The sequence below is a fragment of the Salmo salar genome, chromosome ssa10 (assembly GCF_905237065.1).
Source record: "Salmo salar chromosome ssa10, Ssal_v3.1, whole genome shotgun sequence".
Lineage (NCBI taxonomy): Eukaryota > Metazoa > Chordata > Actinopteri > Salmoniformes > Salmonidae > Salmo > Salmo salar.
The window spans coordinates 94,335,201-94,355,250 of NC_059451.1; the positions used below are offsets into that span (position 1 = coordinate 94,335,201).

The window sequence follows — 20,050 nt, forward strand, 5'->3', positions numbered from 1 at the left end:
TTAATGAAGCCGGTGACTTGATGTGGTAAACTCCTCAATGCCATCCGATGAATCCCGGAACATATCCCGGAACAATCATGGCTAGCCAGGAAAGATCTTGTCTTTCTCCCTATATAGCTCAGTGCTTTCTCCTTGGCTAAACTAGTTTAATGAGTTTACATTTTAGTCATATTTACGGATCCCATACAAGTTTGTAATTAAGGCACATGAACGTTCACATGTCCAAGAAGGCATTTCTGTCCCCCCAAAAAATGTATATGTATTTTTTCAAACAGCCCTACTGTGAGGTAGGAACTAGCGTCAAACGCCCCCTATGAGACGTCCTGTCACACTTGGGGTGTGTGTGTCTGTGTGTGTTATATCATGTGACAAAGCTATAGTATATGCCATATCTGAGATATGCACATGGACACACACACACACACACACACACACACACACACACAGCCCCCTTCCCCTGTGTCTGTCTGTCTGTTTTCTAATGGCTCTACTCTGTGCATTTGCATGTAAGTGCTGCTCTCTCTCTCATTTGACTGTGTGTGTGTGTCTGAGGGCTGTGCATGAGCTTGTTCCTGCTAGTATGGTTGGAGGAAGGTGCGGGTGGATGAATGGAGAGATAAAAGAAGGTAGGGTGGGTGCCGGTGCAAGCATTTTCTTTAGCTGCAGCATGTAGGTGGGTGTTATAATGCAAAAGGAGGGGGTAGACAACCTCTCTTTATTTTTTCTTGTCTTTTCTTGTGCTCTATTTTTCTTTGCTGCAATGTTGTGGTGTGGTGTGTTGTGTTTCTCTTCTTCTCTGCCTCTGCTGCACATGGATTGGCTCTTCTCTTGCTGTATGCGTTTGGATTGGTCCACTGTCCGTCTCTACATGGTGATTGATTCAGGTCTCCTCTGGCCCACGGATGTCGCTCCAGCCACAACAGCCCTGTCCACTCAGCCTGCAGCTCTCAGAGACTGTCCCACTCCCAGAACTTCTCTGTCTCTGTCCCTACTCTGGTCTTTACTGGTACGGACAGAGAAAAATAGCGAGAGGGAGGGAGGGAGGGAGGGAGAGCGGGAAGGCTCTTCCCTGGGAGGGAGGGAGGGAGGGAGGGAGTCCCAGAATCTCTGTGTTCATACATGGGTCTTCACTTGTACATAGAAAGGGAGAGATTATAAAAGAGAAATAAGGAAACAGACATAGAAGAGCGAGGTAAACTGGGGGGAAAGGGAGAGCCAGAGCAATAGAGCATGAGACAGAGGAACTAATGGATAGCCATCGGTGAGATAGTTACCAGTCTCTCTCCCCCCCAAAAAGTCAACCTCGGAGCCCATTCTTTCTTGCCATTGGATGAGAAGATTGTGACATCACCAGCCCCAAACACTTCCTCTTCCTGTGTCCCCCGCAGCCAATCATTGAGCCCCTACCCAAGCAGATCCATCCCTTTCACCTGTCCTAATTTTGCCTGATTCCGTGTAGTTTATTCCCAAAATCCGTTCCGCTCACAAAAACAACATTGGATGTTCTAAGTCCACAAAAATGTTTACACCACAACAGGAGACCACTTTTGAGGTCTGGGAAAAATGAAAACATTTTTTTTTGTGTGTGTAGTTATCCTTTAATGCAAGTGCGAACCAGGAAGAGACCGTTGTTTGGTGAGTGGTGTTTCTGTAGCGCTCATGTGATTGCAGAGTTTGCAAAACAAATGGCCACTGGATTGATTTAAATGATCATGATATCATTCTGTCTGATAGGCATAGGCTACTTTTGTAGTTAACATTTAATTGAATAGGTTTTTGGGAAAGCCTTTCCATCTCGACCTGAAGATTGTTATCATTAGCTTCATCGCCAACGGCTACACGAAGTGTAGACATGCACCGCACACAGACATAACAGACGTGCATTCCTGTGCCATTTCAGAAAGTTTCTGGGAAATACGAATCACTGATGCATTTCATTCATGTCTTATGATTAACTTGGGCAAATTAATGCATTTTCTAGTAAGTTCAATACATTTTTGAATATTCATTATATTCCGTTTTAATGTCTGGATTCTGAAATTTTGTCCGCAATGCAGATTTTTTAGGGCCCCAAGCAATCCCTCTTAGTTCAGTTCAATCAACTATATTTGTCTCCAAGGGGCAGTCACCCAGGAGTCTGTTGGGCTCAATTCCTTTTCAATTCAGTTTATGTTGGAAGTGAATTTAAATTCCAACTCAAGAAACTACTCATCCCTTTAGTGTTGTGTTGGGTTGGCCCATGTTGTGTTGTGTGTTTCTGCCATGCTTTCCTCCTCAGTTCGATAGATCTGTGTGCTTCTGTTTACGCTTCATGTGCTTGGCTTTTTAGTTCCGCAGCCCAGTCATTTGCACTCCACACACCTCTTTCACACATATACACACACACACGGTGAGGTGACTGATGTGTGTGTGTGTGTTCTCCTGGCAGGCCCGTGTTCAGTGAGGACCCAACCCACCCCCTCTCCGTCCCTCCCACCCCTCTCAGAACACTTCCTTCCTCCTCCTCTCCTCCTCCCTTCTCTCCATCCAAGCCTTGCAGTCGCCAGTCCTCCTCCTCAGACACAGACCTCAGTCTGACGCCCAAGATGGGTAAGACCCCATCACCCTTCCTCACACCCCACTCTGAGCCTGACTGTATTTAATTTTTCCATCCCATTTCCTTGTTTAATTGATTTATTTCAAGTCATTGTGTTAGAAACACACACACAGCAGCTGTGGACCATAGATTTCTGGTGTTGACCAAGTAATAACCCGCACACCCCCTAGGGCAGGACATGGTTCCCCCTACTGGTGGAAATACACCCTAGGAACCCCCTTTCCTTCCTCTCTACTCCCTTCTTCCTAAAGGATTTGTATTTTCCTTCCTTGTGTTTTCCTGTCAGGTTTAAAATCTTGTGACTTTCCTCCGCTGTCCCTTTCTTCTCTGCTTTTCTTGATGTCTTGTTTTCTCCTGTTTTCTGGCTCACCTCTCCTCTCCCCACCTGCCTCTCTGTCGCTCTCTTCTCCTCTCCTTTCTCTCTCGCTTTCCTCACCTTTTTCTCTGCCCAACAGTGACCACCTCCCAAGAGAGGTTTGTCTCCCGTCCTAGGATCTTCCTCTGTCCCAGTTCCCCAGCCCTCTCCTCTGACTCCCAGCCCCTTCCTCCCTCTGGGCCAATCCTGTGCAGCCTTGTGTATGCCCCCAAGCCAACACCCTGCCCCCTCTCCCCTCTGTCCAATCAGAGGGGTATGTCTTGAGAAAGAGTAACATACAGTGAAGAGCTGATGGCAGGCAGCCTTTGGGTAGGAGAGTCATGAAGCTCTATAACAGTCCTGACAACACTCTTTTCGTAACACTATAAAAGCTTGCAGGAGTCACGAAGCCCAACAACATCCTGTATAACACCTGTTACACTAAAATAGTTAAATAGTCGTTTATTATAGTCTCAGGTAGGGCACAGAGTGCAAAAGTCATGAATGTCTAAAACACCTTTTACAAACTCCCTCTATAGCCACCCCTCAGAAACCTCTATAGCCACCCCTCAGAAACCTCTATAGCCACCCCTCAGAAACCTCTATAGCCACCCCTCAGAATCCTCTATAGCCACCCCTCAGAAACCTCTATAACCACCCCTCAGAAACCTCTATAACAGCCGTATACAGTGCGTTCGGAAAGTATTCAGACCCCCTTCCTTTTTTTCACGTTACTGCCTTATTCTAAAATTGATTAAATAAATGTTTTGCATCATCAATCTATACACAATACCCCATAATGACAAAGCAATAACAGGTTTTTGGAAATTTTTGTAAAGAAAAATACCTTATTTACATAAGTATTCAGACCCTTGCTATGAGACTTGAAATTGAGCTCAGGTGCATCCTGTTTCCATTGATCATCCTTGATGTTTCTACAACTTGATTGGAGTCCACCTGTGGTAAATTCAATTGATTAGACATGATTTGGAAAGGCACACACCTGTCTTATGTCCCACAGTTGACAGTGCATGTCAGAGCAAAAACCACTCCGTGAGGTTGAAAGAATTGTCCGTATAACTACGTGACAGGACTGCGTCGAGGCACAGATCTGGGGAAGGGTACCAACAAGTTTCTGCAGCATTGAAGGTCCCCAAGAACACAGTGGCCTCCATCATTCTTAAATGGAAGAAGTTTGGAACCACCAAGTCTCTTCCTAGAGCTGGCCGCCCGGCCAAACTGAGCAGTCGGGGAGAAGGGCATTGGTCAGGGAGGTGATCAAGATCAAGATGGTCACTCTGACAGAGCTCCAGAGTGTCTCTGTGGAGATCGTTGTCCTTCTGGAAAGTTCTTCCATCTCTGCAGCACTCCACTAATCATGCCTTTATGGTAGAGTGGCCAGACAGAAGCCACTCCTCAGTAAAAGGCAGTTGACAGCCCACTTGGAGTTTTCCAAAAGGCACCTAAAGGACTCTCAGACCATGAGAAACAAGATTATCTGATATGATGAAACTTAGATTGAACTCTTTGGCCTGAATACCAAGTGTCACGTCTGGAGGAAACCTGGCACCATCCCTTCGGTGAAGCATGGTGGTGGCAGCATCATGCTTTGGATGTTTTTCAGCGGAAGGGACCGAGAGACAGGGCAAGATGGAACAGAGCAAAGAGAGATGAGGTTGGGTGGAAAAAGGACTTGGAGTGAGAAATATATTTTTTTGTCATGGGCAAAGAAATTCAAAATGGGTGATTATACTAATTAATACAAATGTTGATCCGATTGTTCAAACTGTCTAAACAGATCCTCAAGGAAGATGGATTTTTTTTTTTTTAAGTTTATTTTAAATTGGACCAAAAACAGATCTGGCTAATTAATCTATGTGGGCCCAAAAATATATAATAATCTATTGAGCTCACAAGCTACGAATTAATCTATTATTATGGTGAGAGATTATATTACAGTTTTAAGTACACTACCGGTCAAAAGTTTGGGGTCACTTAGAAATGTTCTTGTTTTTGAAAGAAAAGCAATTTTTTTTGGCCATTAAAATAACATCAAATTGATCAGAAATAGTGTAGACATTGTTCCTTTGTCCATTGTCTGTGTTCTTTTGCCCATCTTAATCTTTTCTTTTTATTGTCCAGTCTGAGAGATGGGTTTTTCTTTGCAACTCTGCCTAGAAGGCCAGCATCCCGGAGTCGCCTCTTCACTGTTGACGTTGAGACTAGTGTTTTTCGGGTACTATTTAATGAAGCTGCCAGTTGAGGACTTGTGAGGCGTCTGTTTCTCCAGCTAGATACTCTAATGTACTTGTCCTCTTGCTCAGTTGTGCACCGGGGACTCCCACTCTTTCTATTCTGGTTAGAGCCAGTTTGAGCTGTTCTGTGAAGGGAGTAGTACACAGCGTTGCACGAGATCATTCGTTTCTTGGAAATTTCTTGCATGGAATAGCTTTCATTTCTCAGAACAAGAATAGACTGATGAGTTTCAGAAGAAAGGTCGTTGTTTCTGTCAATTTTGAGCCTGTAATCGAACCCACAAATGCTGATGCTCCAGATACTCAACTACTCTAAAGGCGGCCAGTTTTATTGCTTCTATAATCAGAACAAGTTTTCAGCTGTGCTAACATAATTGCAAAAGGGTTCTCTAATGATCAATTAGCCTTTTAAAGTGATAAAACTTGGATTAGCTAAACCAACGTGCCATTGGAACACAGGAGTGACGGTTGCTGATAATGGGCCTCTGTACGCCTATGTAGATATTCCATTAAATATCACCTGTTTCCAGCTACAATAGTCATTTACAACATTAACAATGTCTACACTGTATTTCTGATTAATTTGATGGACAAAAAAGTATTTTTTTCAAAAACAAGAACTTTTCTAAGTGACCCCAAACTTTTTAACGGTAGTGTACCTCAATGGATTGTAAAGGAAATCGCACTACAAAACTATCACACTCAAGCACTTAAGGACATAAGAAGATCACGGATACATCATTAGAACTAGTGGGTATATGGAGGCTAAAAAACCCTGACCTTGTGAAATATACATGGAGCAGGCTTAATCAAGCTAGCCGTCTTAATTTCTTCCTAGTCTCATTCTTGCTGGCATCAAAAGTTTAAAAAAGTATAAATGGGAGACCAAATGCGATCGGCCCACCATCTATTTGGCCTCCTTATAACTCTTACAGAATTTTCACGTGGATGGGGATATTGTAAATTTAATCAAAGCCTATTGGTTGACATTTTGTTCTTAAAATGTCTTGCGGATCAGTGGGATGCTAGCGTCCCATTTTGAAAACTTCCGGTGAAATTGCAGAGCTCCAAATTCAAATTAAATTACTATAAATATCAAACTTTCATGAAATCACAAGTGCAATACATCAGAATAAAGCTTAAATTGTTGTTAATCCAGCCGCCGCGTCAGATTTCAAAAAGGCTTTACGGCGAAAGTAAACCATGCGATTATCTGAGGACAGCGCCAAGCACACAAATGCATAACAAATCATTTTCAACCAGGGAGTTGCGACACGAAAGTCAAAAATAGCTATATACTATATGCCTTACCTTTGAATATCATCTTCTGTTGGCACTCCAAAAGGTCCCAGTTACATTAAATGGTCCTTTTGTTCGATAATGTCCTTCTTTATATCCATAAAAACTCAGTTTAGCTGGTGCGCTTCAGTCAATAATCCACTCGGTTTCCCTCCTTCAAAGTGCATACAAAATGAATCCCAAACGTTACCAATAAACTTATCCAAACAAGTCAATCAACGTTTATAATCAAACCTTAGGTACCCTAATACGCAAATAAACGATACAATTTAAAGACGGAGAATCGTTAGTCTTTACCGGAGAAAAATACCAAAGAACACTCTCTCATTCACGCGCTTGGAAACACTACAGCCAAAATGGTAGCCACCTAGAAAAACAATTTCTGGCTAATTTTTCCAAAAACAACCTGAAACACTTTCTAAAGACTGTTGACATTTAGTGGAAGCCCTAGGAACTGCAATCGGGCACAATTTCACCCTATTATAAAAGTGCCAGCCATTGAAATCAGTGGTAGGATGATTTTTTTTTTGGGGGGGGGGGGTTGGTTTGTCCTCGGGGTTTCGCCTGCCATTTCAGTTCTGTTATACTCACAGACATTATTTTAACAGTTTTAGAAACTTTAGTGTTTCCTATCCAAATTTACCAATTATATGCATATCCTAGTTTCTGGGCCTGAGTAGCAGGCAGTTTACTTTGGGCACGCTTTTCATCCGGATGTCAAAATACCGCCCCCTATCCCAAAGAAGTTAAAAGGAAAAATAATTCATAATTAACTTTTTTTCTGCTCAACATAGGTACAGCAGATCCCCTTATTGTATGGGACACTTTTAAATGTACTTTTACAGGCCATTCAATACAATACTCATTAAAACAAAAGCAATTTAAGTCGAAAGAGATTAGACTAATAAAGGAAATAGGGGAAGTAACAGCGCAGGTTGATGGTAATGGAAACTGTACTATAGAGGCACAAAATAAGTTATAGGAAAAACAAAAAGACATGGAAGTACTTATTAAAGAACGATCAAGTGTAATGTATTACAAAAATAAAGCGAATTGGACGGAAAATTGTGAAAAATGCACACTTTTTATTGGATCTTCAACATAGAAATGCTAGCAAAAATGATTTACAGAAACCCGTTACAAATGGAGTCATCCATGATTCACCAAATTATATTTTGAAAGAGGAAGCAAAATATTTTAAGCATATGTTTTCTTTTCAGTCTCCTCCATTTCCACGGAATGATGTCAACTGTATTTCCTAATAATAATGTAAAATTAACAAATTTACAGAAAGACCTGTATGAAGGCCAAGTTATAGAAGAGGAACCTTTGAGGCAAAATCTTTTCAGTCTGGAAAAACACCAGGGCTTGATGGTATACCAGTACAGGTATATCATACCTTTTTTGATGAACCCAAGATCCATTATTAGCATGTTTAAATTAGAGACTATCAGGTACTCAACAAGAAGGATTGATTTAATTACTACTAAAACAGGACCCTGGTGGTAAGTATAAAGATACAGTCCAAAAATCTGGAGGCCTCTTACACTTCAGTGTTGTGGTGAAATGCATAGCGCATAAAATAAAAGGTTTTACCAGGTATTGTTCATCCTAATCAGACAGGTTTTTTTTACATTATATATTGGAGATACTATGACAACTACAATTGAACATTATGAAACATCAAGGATACCAGTCCTGGTCTTCATAGCAGATTTTGGAAAGGCGTTTGATAAAGTACGACTAGAATTTATATATAAATGCCTGGATTACATTAATTTTGGTGAATCTCTTATTCAATGGGTTAAAGTTATGTACAGCAACCCCAGATGTAAAATAGTAAATATTGGTTACTTCTCAGAAAGTATTGAGCTTTTAAGAGGAGTAAAACAAGGCTGTCCTTTGTCTCCATATCTATTTATTATGGTCATTGAAATGTTAGCTATTAAAATTAGATCCAACAAGAACATTAACGGTTAGATATTCTGGGGATTAAAACAAAAGTGTCAATGTATGCTGATCCCTGCACAGTCTCATTGAAGATCTTGATGACTTTTCTAGCCTCTCTGGACTAAAACCTAATTATGACAAGTGTACCATATTACGTATTGGATCGTTAAAAAAAAACTCGTGTTTACACTACCTTGTAGTTTACCAATAAAATGGGCGGATGGTCAAGTAGCTATACTTGGTATTCACATCTCAAAAACTATAAATTCACTTACCAAAATCAATTTCAATAGAAAGTTAGCAAAAATAGGTAAATACTTGTCTATTCATGAAGTCGGAAGCTTACATACACCTTAGCCAAATGCATTTAAACTCAGTTTCACAATTCCTGACATTTAATCCTAATAAAAATGTCCTGTCTTAGGTCAGTTAGGACTTTATTTTAAGAATGTTTAATGTCAGAATAATAGTAGTGATTTATTTTTACTTTTATTTCTTAAATCACATTCCCAGTGGGTCAGAAGTTTACATACACTCAATTAGTATTTCATAGCATTGCCTTTAAATTGTTTAACTTGAGTCAAACGTGTCGGGTAGCTTTCCACAAGCTTCCCACAATAAGTTGGGTGAATTTGGGCACATTCTCAAGCAAAGCACCCCCACAACATGATGCTGCCACTCCCGTGCTTCACGGTTGGGATGGTGTTCTTCAGCTTGTAAGCCTCCCCCTTTCTCCTCCAAACATAACGATGGTCATTATGGCCAAACAGTTCTGTTTTTTGTTTCATCAGACCAGAGGACACTTCTCCAAAAGTACGATCTTTGTCCCCATGTGCAGTTGCAAACCGTAGTCTGGCTTTTTTATGGCGGTTTTGGAGCAGTGGCCTCTTCCTTGCTGAGCGGCCTTTCAGGTTATGTCGATATAGGACTCGTTTTACTGTGGATATAGATACTTTTGTACCCGTTTCCTCCAGCATCTTCACAAGGTCCTTTGCTGTTGTTCAGGGATTGATTTGCACTTTTCGCACCAAAGTACGTTCATCTCTAGGGGACAGAAGGCGTCTCCTTCCTGAGTGGTGTGACGGCTGCGTGGTCCCATGGTGTTTATACTTGCGTACTATTGTTTGTACAGATGAACCTTCAGGCGTTTGGAAATTGCTCCCAAGGATGAACCAGACTTGTGGAGGTCTACAATTTGTTTTTCTGAGGTCTTGGCTGATTTCTTTTGATTTTTCCATGATGTCAAGCAAAGAGGAACGAGTTGAACGGTAAAATAACAGGTACACCTCCAATTGACTCAAATTATGTCAGAAGCTTCTAAAGCCATTACATCCTTTTCTGAAATTTTCCAAGCTGTTTAAAGGCACAGTCAACTTGTAATAATCTGTCTGTAAACAATTGTTGGGAAAATTAGTTGTGTCATGCACAAAGTAGATGTCCTAACCGACTTGCCAAAACTATAGTTTAACAAGAAATTTGTGGAGTGCTTGAAAAACGAGTTAATGGCTCCAACCTAAGTGTATGTAAAATTCCGACTTCAACTGTACTTACTAATGGCACTGCCTACTCCAGATGACTTGTTTTTTAAATCATATGAACAAAAAATATTTCAATTTTTTGGAATGCTAAGTCAGACAAAATTAAACGTGTCTATTTATATAATGAATTTGAGTTTGGGGGGGCTAAAACTATTAAATATTAAAGGTTTAAACCTCTCACTAAAAGCACTCATACATAAGTTATAGTTAAACCCAAAACGGTTCTCCAGTAGATTTTTAAGAAAGGCTAATCCATTGTTCAAAATTTGCCTTTTTGCCTTAATACAGATTACAACTTCTCATTAACGACTGATTGAAAATGAAATTTTGTTTAAAATATAGCCCTTTCTTAAACAGGCAATGCAACGCTGATTACAATTTCTGTTTTATCCTCCAGAAAAGACAGAACAAATGTTATGGTTAAACTAAAATATACTGATTTAATAAAAAATAAAAAATCTTTATGGATGAAAATAAAGGTATTATGTTTATTAATGATATTATGAATAGAAACGGAGGAGTTATGTCACATATACAGCTATCGAAAATCTATGGGAATATCAGCTAAATCCAAATTTACAACCAGCTGATTGCAGCATTACCACAAAAATGGAGGAGGCAAGTGGAAAAGGGAGAACGTAGGGATTTTTTTGCCTGCCGTATATTAAAGATACAAATTGGCATAAATAGAAAAATATACCAGATTAATTTGAGGACAAAAATAGCATCATACAGGTTGCAAAATAAATGGGAAGATATTTTCGATGTACCGATTCCATGGCACATGGTTTATGAACTGGTACAAAAAACAACAGTTGATTCAACACTTCGTTTTTCAATTTAAATGATTATATAAAGTGTGTGTGTGTGTGTGTGTGTGTGTGTGTGTGTGTGTCCGGTGTGTGTCCGTGTGTGTGTGTCCGTGTGTGTGTGTCCGTGTGTCCGTGTGTCCTGTGGCTCAGTTGGTAGAGCATGGTGTTTGCAACGCCAGGGTTGTGGGTTCGATTCCCACGGGGGGCCAGTACAAAAAAAACATGAAATGTATGCATTCACTACTGTAAGTCGCTCTGGATAAGAGCGTCTGCTAAATGACTAAAATGTAAATATATAATATGGGGCATACAACAATGTCAGCTCTGTAGATTTTGCTGTGACGAGACAGAATCACTAGATAATCTTTTCTGGTATCTGAATACTTATGTAAATGTAATATCAGTTTATTTTATTTTTCTATATATTTACAAACATTTCTAAACACCTGTTTTTGCTTTGTCATTATGGGGTAGTGTGTATAGATTGATGTGGGTAAAAAACATTTTTTTTAATCCGTTATAGAGTAAAGCTGTAATTTAAAAATGTGAAAAAAGTCAAGGGGTCTTAATACTTTCTGAAAGCACTATATTTGCACACGTTTTCCAAACCACCTTAGCCCTACTTGACCTTACCCCACTTAACCTTGGATAAACTGTCCATCCCTGCTGGCATTTGGGCCTCATATTGACTGCCTTGGACGACCACCTTCCCCTACCCATTTTTCCACCTCTGTGTGGTTTATGGCATGTCCAGACCCCCACCCCTGTTTTATGAGTCTATAAGGTGGCATAGTCTGCAGCCTCCCAGGCCAGGCCAGTGGCAGGTAGAGTAGTGTACAGAGGGGACAATAAAGCAGCTATTTGGACTCCATCCTCACAGGTAGATCTATGGGAATGTTGTCATTAACAAAGATGTGGTAATTACAATGTACACTGAACAAAAATATAAATGCAACAATTTCAAAGATTTTACTGAGTTACAGTTCATATAAGGAAATCAGTCAATTGAAATAAATTAATTGGGCCCTAATCTATGGATTTCACATGACTGGGAATATAGATACCTTTAAAAAAAGAAAATAGGGGAGTGGATCAGAAAACCTGTCCGTATCTGGTGTGAGCATCCCAAACATGCTCAATGGATAGGTGACATGTCTGGTGAGTATGCAGGCCATGGAAGTACTGGGACATTTCAGCTTCCAGGAATTGTGTACAGATCCTTGTGACATGGGGCTGTGCATTATCATGCTGAAACGAGGTGATGACGGTGGATGAATGGCACGACAATGGGCCTCCGGATCTTATCACGGTATCTCTGTGCATTCAAATTGACATCGATAAAATTCTATTGTATTCGTTGTCCGTAGCTTATGCCTGCCCATACCATAACTCCACTGCCACCATGGGGCACTCTGTTCACATTGACATCAGCAAAATGCTCGGCCACACAGTTGAAACCGGGATTCATCCGTGAAGAGCACACTTCTCCAGCGTGCCAGTGGCCATAGAAGGTGAGCATTTGCCCACTGAAGTCAGTTATGACGCCAAGACCCTGGTGAGGACGACGAGCACACAGATGAGCATCCCTGTGACCATTTCTGACAGTTTGTGCAGAAATTCTTCGTTTGCGCAAACCCACAGTTTCACCAGCTATCCGGGTGGCTGGTTTGACGATCCCACAGGTGAAGAAGCAGAATGTGGAGGTCCTGGGATGGCGTGGTCTGCTGTTGTGAGGCCGGTTAGATGTACTGCCAAATTCTCTAAAACATTGGAGGCTTGTGGTAGAGAAATTAACATTCAATTCTCTGGCAACAGCTCTGTTGGACATTCCTGCAGTCAGCATGCCAATTGCACACTCCCTCAAAACTTGTGGCATTGTTTGACAAAACTGCACATTGTAGTGGCCTTTTATTGTCCCTAGCATGAGGTGCACCTGTGTAATGATCATGCTGTTAAATCAGGTTCTTGATATGCCATACCTGTCAGGTGGATGGATTATCTTGGCAAAGGAGAAATGCTCACTAAACAGGAATGTACATAAATTTGTGCACAAAATTTGAGAGAAATAAGCTTTTTGTGCATATGGAACATTAATGGGATCTTTTATTTCAGCGTATGAAACATGGGACCAACACTTAGCATGTTGCGTTCATATTTTTGTTCAGGATAGATTTTAGCCTAGTAGTCTAAGGGATACGATTAATATGGGATTTGCATGGTTGTCGAGGCGTTCTGGCTCACACAAGCCAAGGCATGGCAAGGGTACTTACTTACTTCCTATGGTTTTTGAGGAATGCCTGCTGTCTGTAATGAAGTGATGTGATTGGTGAAGTGGTGTTCTCTAATCCTATCAGGGATGGGGAGTGGGATCAGCGTTGGGAAAGAGGCAGGGCCGCTGAAGACCCTCCTCAGACAGCAGGCCCAATCAGCATTGGAGCAGAGGGTACGCACACACACACCATACGGCATTGTGCTGTGTGAAAGGGTAATTGTGAAGTGTGTGTGAGGGTGAAGTATGATTATGTAAGAGTGAATAATGTTCCCTTTCTCCATCCTCTTGACCACTCCTTCCTCTCAGGGAGCCTCATCCTCTGGTATATTTGTAAACACCAGGGTATGTCTCTTTCACACACACTCACTCTTCTGGAAGCTTCTATCAAACCTGTCTTACCTGTCTGGGTTCTGCTCAGGGCTTCTACTCTTGAGTTGGGCTGTTTCTCAAAATTCTACAGTGACTTCATCTTCTCCATCTGCACTGATCTGTTAACACAGGACGGGAAGAAGCAACATGGAGGATACCTACTAGCAATATGCTTTTACCTGTCCAGTTCTGTCATTTGTCACCAGTGCAGATAGAGGAGAGAAGAAAGGTAGATAGTTGAGATGCAGCCTTAGTCCCCTGATCGATGGTAACAAGCACGCTCCACTCCATTACCATGGCGATATCACAATCACTCAGGTTGGGAAATTGCTGGTCTAGACCAGTATGCTGTAGCAGTTCCTCGTATGCATATCATTGGCATGGCTGAAACACACAGCCTCACTCTGCATGGGGAGGTGCCGTCCCACTCACTACCCCCTCATCTGGATGACACCTGTCCTGGATCACACTTTTCACACCTGGGTTGACTATTGACCGTCACAGCAGGAGACTGACTGTCACACAATGCCATTTTCAATTAAACTCTGCATTGTATTACTGGTATGCTGTTATTGTATAAACGGTATATCAGGGTTATTCAAATCCAGACCTCGAAGTCAGTACTGTTGGTTTTCATCCTACCCCTTCTAATCAGGGACTGATTCAGACCTCGGTGATAATCAATTAACTGAACTAACTAGCAGGGACAAAAGCCAACCAGCAGTACTGCAGACCTCCAGACCTTGACTTGAGGCCTGTTGTATACTCTGTCTGCCTGTCATCTGTCAAGTTGTGTATCTGAGGTAGAAGAGATGAACCAACACTACCTCATTTAGCAGATTACTCTGTTGCTGCTACTAAATGAATGACATATGTTAATACTACTTTCAGTCAGTGTGGGTTTTTATCTTCTGTCTTATGCCCTTACAACCCTGCATCTTTTTTGTATGATGAGGATAGGGTTGAGCGCGCAATCCTTAATTCTACTGTTTCCATGGTAACCAAAGTTCACGGAGACAGGTTTGACCCCTAACCAGACTTTTCTGACCCTGTGTAATTTCAGGAGTTCCCCTTCTTCACGTTGACTTGTTTTCCCCCCGGCTTCCTGGTTCACATCGGGGGAGTGGTCAGCGCCCGCTCGGTCAAGCTGCTTGACCGCATACACAACCCTGGTGAGTTCCCTACAACTGCACGGTCCCAGCTATAGAACACAGCAACATGTGTTACAGGTTGTAATCCATGTTGCAGTGTAGCTTGTGTTTCCAGGCTAGTTAGATTATGATTGACATGACCGATCACTCTTGTTAAAGAGATGTTTAAACTCAATGGGATCATCTGTATTAAGGATCAATAAATGGCTAGAGGGGTAACACACATAGTGGGATCAGTGTGTTGATCCTATTCTGTGTGTGCTAGCAGAAATGATTTATATACATTGGTCCATTACCCCCCCCACCCGATTCTACACCCTTCTCCCCAAAAGTGTGTACTACTTCTCCCGAAGGGTGGAGAATGGGAATAGCCTACAGCCCATGTTTACAGCAGGTGAATCCTTCTACAGTTGCTTCCTAAAGCCTGTCTCACCATGTTCCAGAGAGAGAGAGAAAGGGAGGTTCACATTAGGCCTTCAGCCCTATCCTGCCCTGTAGGGAACTGCTAAGCTCTAACAACTGAGAAAGGAAAGGGAATACCTAGTCAGTTGCACAACTGAATGCATTCCACCGAAATATGTCTTCCACATTTAACCCAAACCCTCTGAATCAGCGGGGGGCTACCTTAATCGACGTTCACGTCGTCAGTGCCCAGGGAGCAGTTCTTGTTCTGGGTTAACTGCCTTGCTCAAAGGCAGAACGGCAGATTTTTTCACCTTACCAGCTCAGGGATTTGAACCAGCGACCTTTCGGTTAATGGCACGACGCCCGGGTCACTTATACCTGCCGCCCAGGTCACTGATACTGGGTTGGATTATGTTTTCATCCTCCTAATGGTTAGGATTATGGGTGGGTTAATCGGATCCTAGATCTGTGGTTACGGGGACTTCAACCTGGATCTGCTAGTTGTGTGTGTGTGTGTGTGTGTAATAACTTCCTCTCTGTGCTGTGTGTGGTGTTTGCTGCCCCCTGGTATTGAGGTTTGGTAGTGCATGGCTGAGGTGTGCTGTGGCTTGGCTGTGTCGTGTGTTGGTCTTTTGGGCTGAAGGAGGCTCTGGCCTGATGTGGTCTGTACTCCAAAGCCTAAAGGTGGCTACAAGCTTCACTCCGTCGATGGATGTGCATGCATGTGCAAGGGGGCGGAGGCAGGTTTTTTTATGGGCAGCACGCACTTTTGTCCACATAGACGTTGCGTTCCACATAGAGAGGAAGTCCACCTTGTGTAGTGTATATCCACTATGGGGCTTGGAGAGCCAGAGTAGTTTACCAAGCAAGAGGGTCCGTGGCTCTCTTTGACTCTAGCTAGTAGGGATGGGCTGTATCCTGATGTTCATAACCGTCATACCGTTTCTGTACCATACCGGAGTATACGGTATAACCTGAAGTGCACACAAGGGGCACTATACATTTTTTGGGAGATGCACAAAACGATTTAGGCAACAGGGATCTTCATCCAGGAGGGGATTGAATGTCTCTGCTGTAACCAAGAAGCTTGATCTTGACATCTAGCCACTTAGCTAGAAAGTTAGCAAACCAAATGCATAGCTGGAGCACTGCGCAGGATATCATTTATTTGACACATCTTAGGTTTCTTATAGCTTTACTTAACTTATAGTTAGTTATAAGCAGTGACGTAGCACGGGAAAAAACAAAATATTAATATTATATATATTTTTTAAATGGTATTGACAATCATACCGTCGTTATTTTGAAATACCCCAGTATATGGTATAAACTAGAGGTCGACCGATTAATCGGAATGGCCGATTAATTAGGGCCAATTTAAAGTTTTCATAACAATCGGAAATCGCTATTTTTGGACACCGATTTGGCCGATTTAATTTTGTATATTTTTTTTAAACACCTTTATTTAAACTAGGCAAGTCAGTTAAAAACATTCTTATTTTCAATGACGGCCTAGGAACGGTGGGTTAACTGCCTTGTTCAGGGGCAGAACGATAGATTTTTACCTTTACTCGGGGATTGAATCTTGCAACCTTATGTTTAACTAGTCGAACGCTCTAACCACCTGCCTTCCATTGCACTCCATGAGGAGCCTGCCTGTTACGTGAATGCAGTAAGAAGCCAAGGTAAGTTGCTAGCTAGCATTAAACATATCTTATAAAAAACAATCCATCAATCATAATCACTAGTTAACTACACATGGTTGATGATATTACTAGTTTATCTAGCGTGTCCTTCGTTGCATATAATCGATGCGGTGCGCATTCGCGAAAAAGGACTGTCGTTGCTCCAACGTGTACCTAACCATAAACATTAATGCCTTTCTTAAAATCAATACACAAGTATATATTTTTAAACCTGCATATTTAGTTAATATTGCCTGCTAACATGAGTTTCTTGGGAAATTGTGTCACTTCTCTAGCGTTCTGTGCAACAGAGTCAGGGTATATGCAGCAGTTTGGGCCACCTGGCTCGTTGCGAACTGTGTGAAGACTTTCTTCCTAACAAAGACAGCCAACTTCGCCAAACGGGGGATGATTTAACAAAAGCACATTTGCGAAAAAAGCACAATCGTTGCACGACTGTACCTAACCATAAAAATCAATGCCTTTCTTAAAATCAATACACAGAAGTATACATTTTTAAACTTGCATATTTAGCTAAAGAAATCCAGGTTAGCAGGCAATATTAACCAGGTGAAATTGTGTCACTTCTCTTGCGTTCATTGCAAGCAGAGTCAGGGTATATGCAACATTTTGGGCCGCCAGGCTCGTTGCGAATTAATTTGCCAGAATTTTACGTAATTATGACATAACATTGAAGGTTGTGCAATGTAACAGGAATATTTAGACTTATGGGTGCCACCCGTTAGATAAAATACGGAACGGTTCCGTATTACACTGAAAGAATAAACGTTTTGTTTTCGAGATGATAGTTTCCAGATTCGACCATATTAATGACCTAAGGCTCGTATTTCTGTGTGTTATTATATTATAATTAAGTCTGATTTTATAGAGCAGCCTGACTGAGCGATGGTAGGCACCAGCAGGCTCGTAAGCACTCATTCAAACAGCACTTTTGTGCGCTTTGCCAGCTGCTCTTCGCTGTGCTTCAAGCAGTGCGCTGTTTATGACGTCAAGCCTATCAACTCCCGAGATTAGGCTGGTGTAACCGATGTGAAATGGCTAACTAGTTAGCGGGGTGCGTGCTAATAGCGTTTCAAACGTCACTCGCTCTGAGACTTGGAGTAGTTGTTCCCTTTGCTCTGCATGGGTATCGCTGCTTCGAGGGTGGCTGTTGTTGTGTTCCTGGTTCGAGCCCAGGTAGGAGCGAGGAGAGGGACGGAAGCTATACTGTTACACTGGCAATGCTAAAGTGCCTATAAGAACATCCAATAGTCAAAGGTATATGAAATACAAATCGTATAGAGAGAAATAGTCCTATAATAACTACAACCTAAAACTTCTTACCTGGGAATATTGAAGACTCATGTTAACCTCCCTGGGCAACAGCCAGTGGAATCGCGTGGTGCAAAATACAAATACCTCAAAAATGCTATAACTTCAATTTCTCAAACATATGACTATTTTACACCATTTTAAAGACAAGACTCTCGTTAATCTAACCACATTGTCCGATTTCAAAAAGGCTTTACAGCGAAAGCAAAACATTAGATTATGTCATGAGAGTACCCTGCCAAAAATAATCACACAGCCATGTTCAAAGCAAGCATATGTCACAAAAACCAAAACCAAAGCTAAATGCAGCACTAACCTTTGAAATCTCCTGCACTAACCTTTAAAATCTCCTGCTGTTTTTCGCCCAGAGACAGGAGAGACGTCATTCCACTTTCTGGCGCCTTCTGTCACCCCTTCTTCACCCCCCCCCCTTAAAAGATTTTGATGCACTATTGTAAAGTGGTTGTTCCACTGGATATTATAAGGTGAATGCACCAATTTGTAAGTCGCTCTGGATAAGAGCGTCTGCTAAATGACTTAAATGTAAATGTTCTGAGAGCCAATGGAAGCCTTAGAAAATGTCACGTTACAGGAGAGATGCTGTATTTTCGATAGAGATGCCACAGAAGGAGAACAAATTGTCAGACAGGGCACTTCCTGTATGGAATCTTCTCAGGTTTTGGCCTGCCATATGAGTTCTGTTATACACCATTCAAACAGTTTTAGAAACTTTAGAGTGTTTTCTATCCAAATCTACTAATTATATGCATATTCTCGTTTCTGGGCAAGAGTAGTAACCAGTTTAAATCGGGTACGTTTTTAATCCGGCCGTGCAAATACTGCCCCCTAGCCCCAACAGGTTAACCTCTTACATCTAGATGTTCCGCTAGCGGAACACCGCTCCAATATCCAATGATGTGGCGCGAATTACAAACTCCTCAAAAATCCCCAAACTTCAATTTTTCAAACATATGACTATTTTACACCATTTTAAAGACAAGACTCTCCTTTATCTAACCACATTGTCCGATTTCAAAAAGGCTTCACAACGAAAGCAAAACATTAGATTATGTCAGGAGAGTACCCAGCCAGAAATAATCAGACACCCATTTTTCAAGCTAGCATATAATGTCACAAAAACCAAAACCACAGCTAAATGCAGCACTAACCTTTGATGATCTTCATCAGATGACACTCCTAGGACATTATGTTATACAATACATGCATGTTTTGTTCAATCAAGTTCATATTTATATCAAAAACCAGCTTTTTACATTAGCATGTGACATTCAGAACTAGCATACCCACCGAACACTTCCGGTGAATTTACTAAATTACTCACGATAAACGTTCACAAAAAACATAATTATTTTAAGAATTATAGATACAGAACTCCTTTATGCAATCGCTATGTCCGATTTTAAAATAGCTTTTCGGTGAAAGCACATTTTGCAATATTCTGAGTAGATAGCCCGGCATCACAGGGCTAGCTATTTAGACACCCAGCAAGTTTGGCACTCACCAAAGTCAGATTTACTATAAGAAAAATGTTATTACCTTTGCTGTCTTCGTCAGAATGCACTCCCAGGACTTCTACTTCAATAACAAATGTTGGTTTGGTCCAAAATAATCCATCGTTATATCCAAATAGCGCCGTTTTGTTCGTGCGTTCAAGACACTATCCGAAAGGGTAAATAAGGGTGACGAGCATGGCGCATTTCGTGACATACATTTTCTAAATATTCCATTACCGTACTTCGAAGCATGTCAACCGCTGTTTAAAATCCATTTTTATGCCATTTTTCTCATAAAAAAGCGATAATATTCCGACCGGGAATCTGCGTTTAGGTAAACAGACAAAAGAAAATAAAGCATGGGGTCGACTCGGGCACGCGCCTAAGCCCATAGTACTCTGATCGGCCACTTGCCAAACGCGATAAAGTGTTTCAGCCAGAGGCTGCCTCGATATCGTTCAGCTTTTTCCTGGGCTCTGAGAGCCTATGGGAGCCGTAGGAAGTGTCACGTTATAGC

The 20,050-nt window shown here is 41.6% G+C and overlaps 1 protein-coding gene across 1 annotated transcript in view; it reads left to right on the forward strand.

Annotated features, from left to right (window-relative positions):
• The window catches only part of LOC123724472 (C2 domain-containing protein 5-like), a 51,559-nt gene that overhangs the window by 6,658 nt on the left and 24,851 nt on the right, over positions 1-20,050 (forward strand). Inside the window, 3 exon segments of the mRNA XM_045688244.1 lie at positions 2,429-2,589; positions 13,160-13,248; positions 14,510-14,618. Coding sequence (XP_045544200.1) covers positions 2,429-2,589; positions 13,160-13,248; positions 14,510-14,618 — 359 coding nt within the window.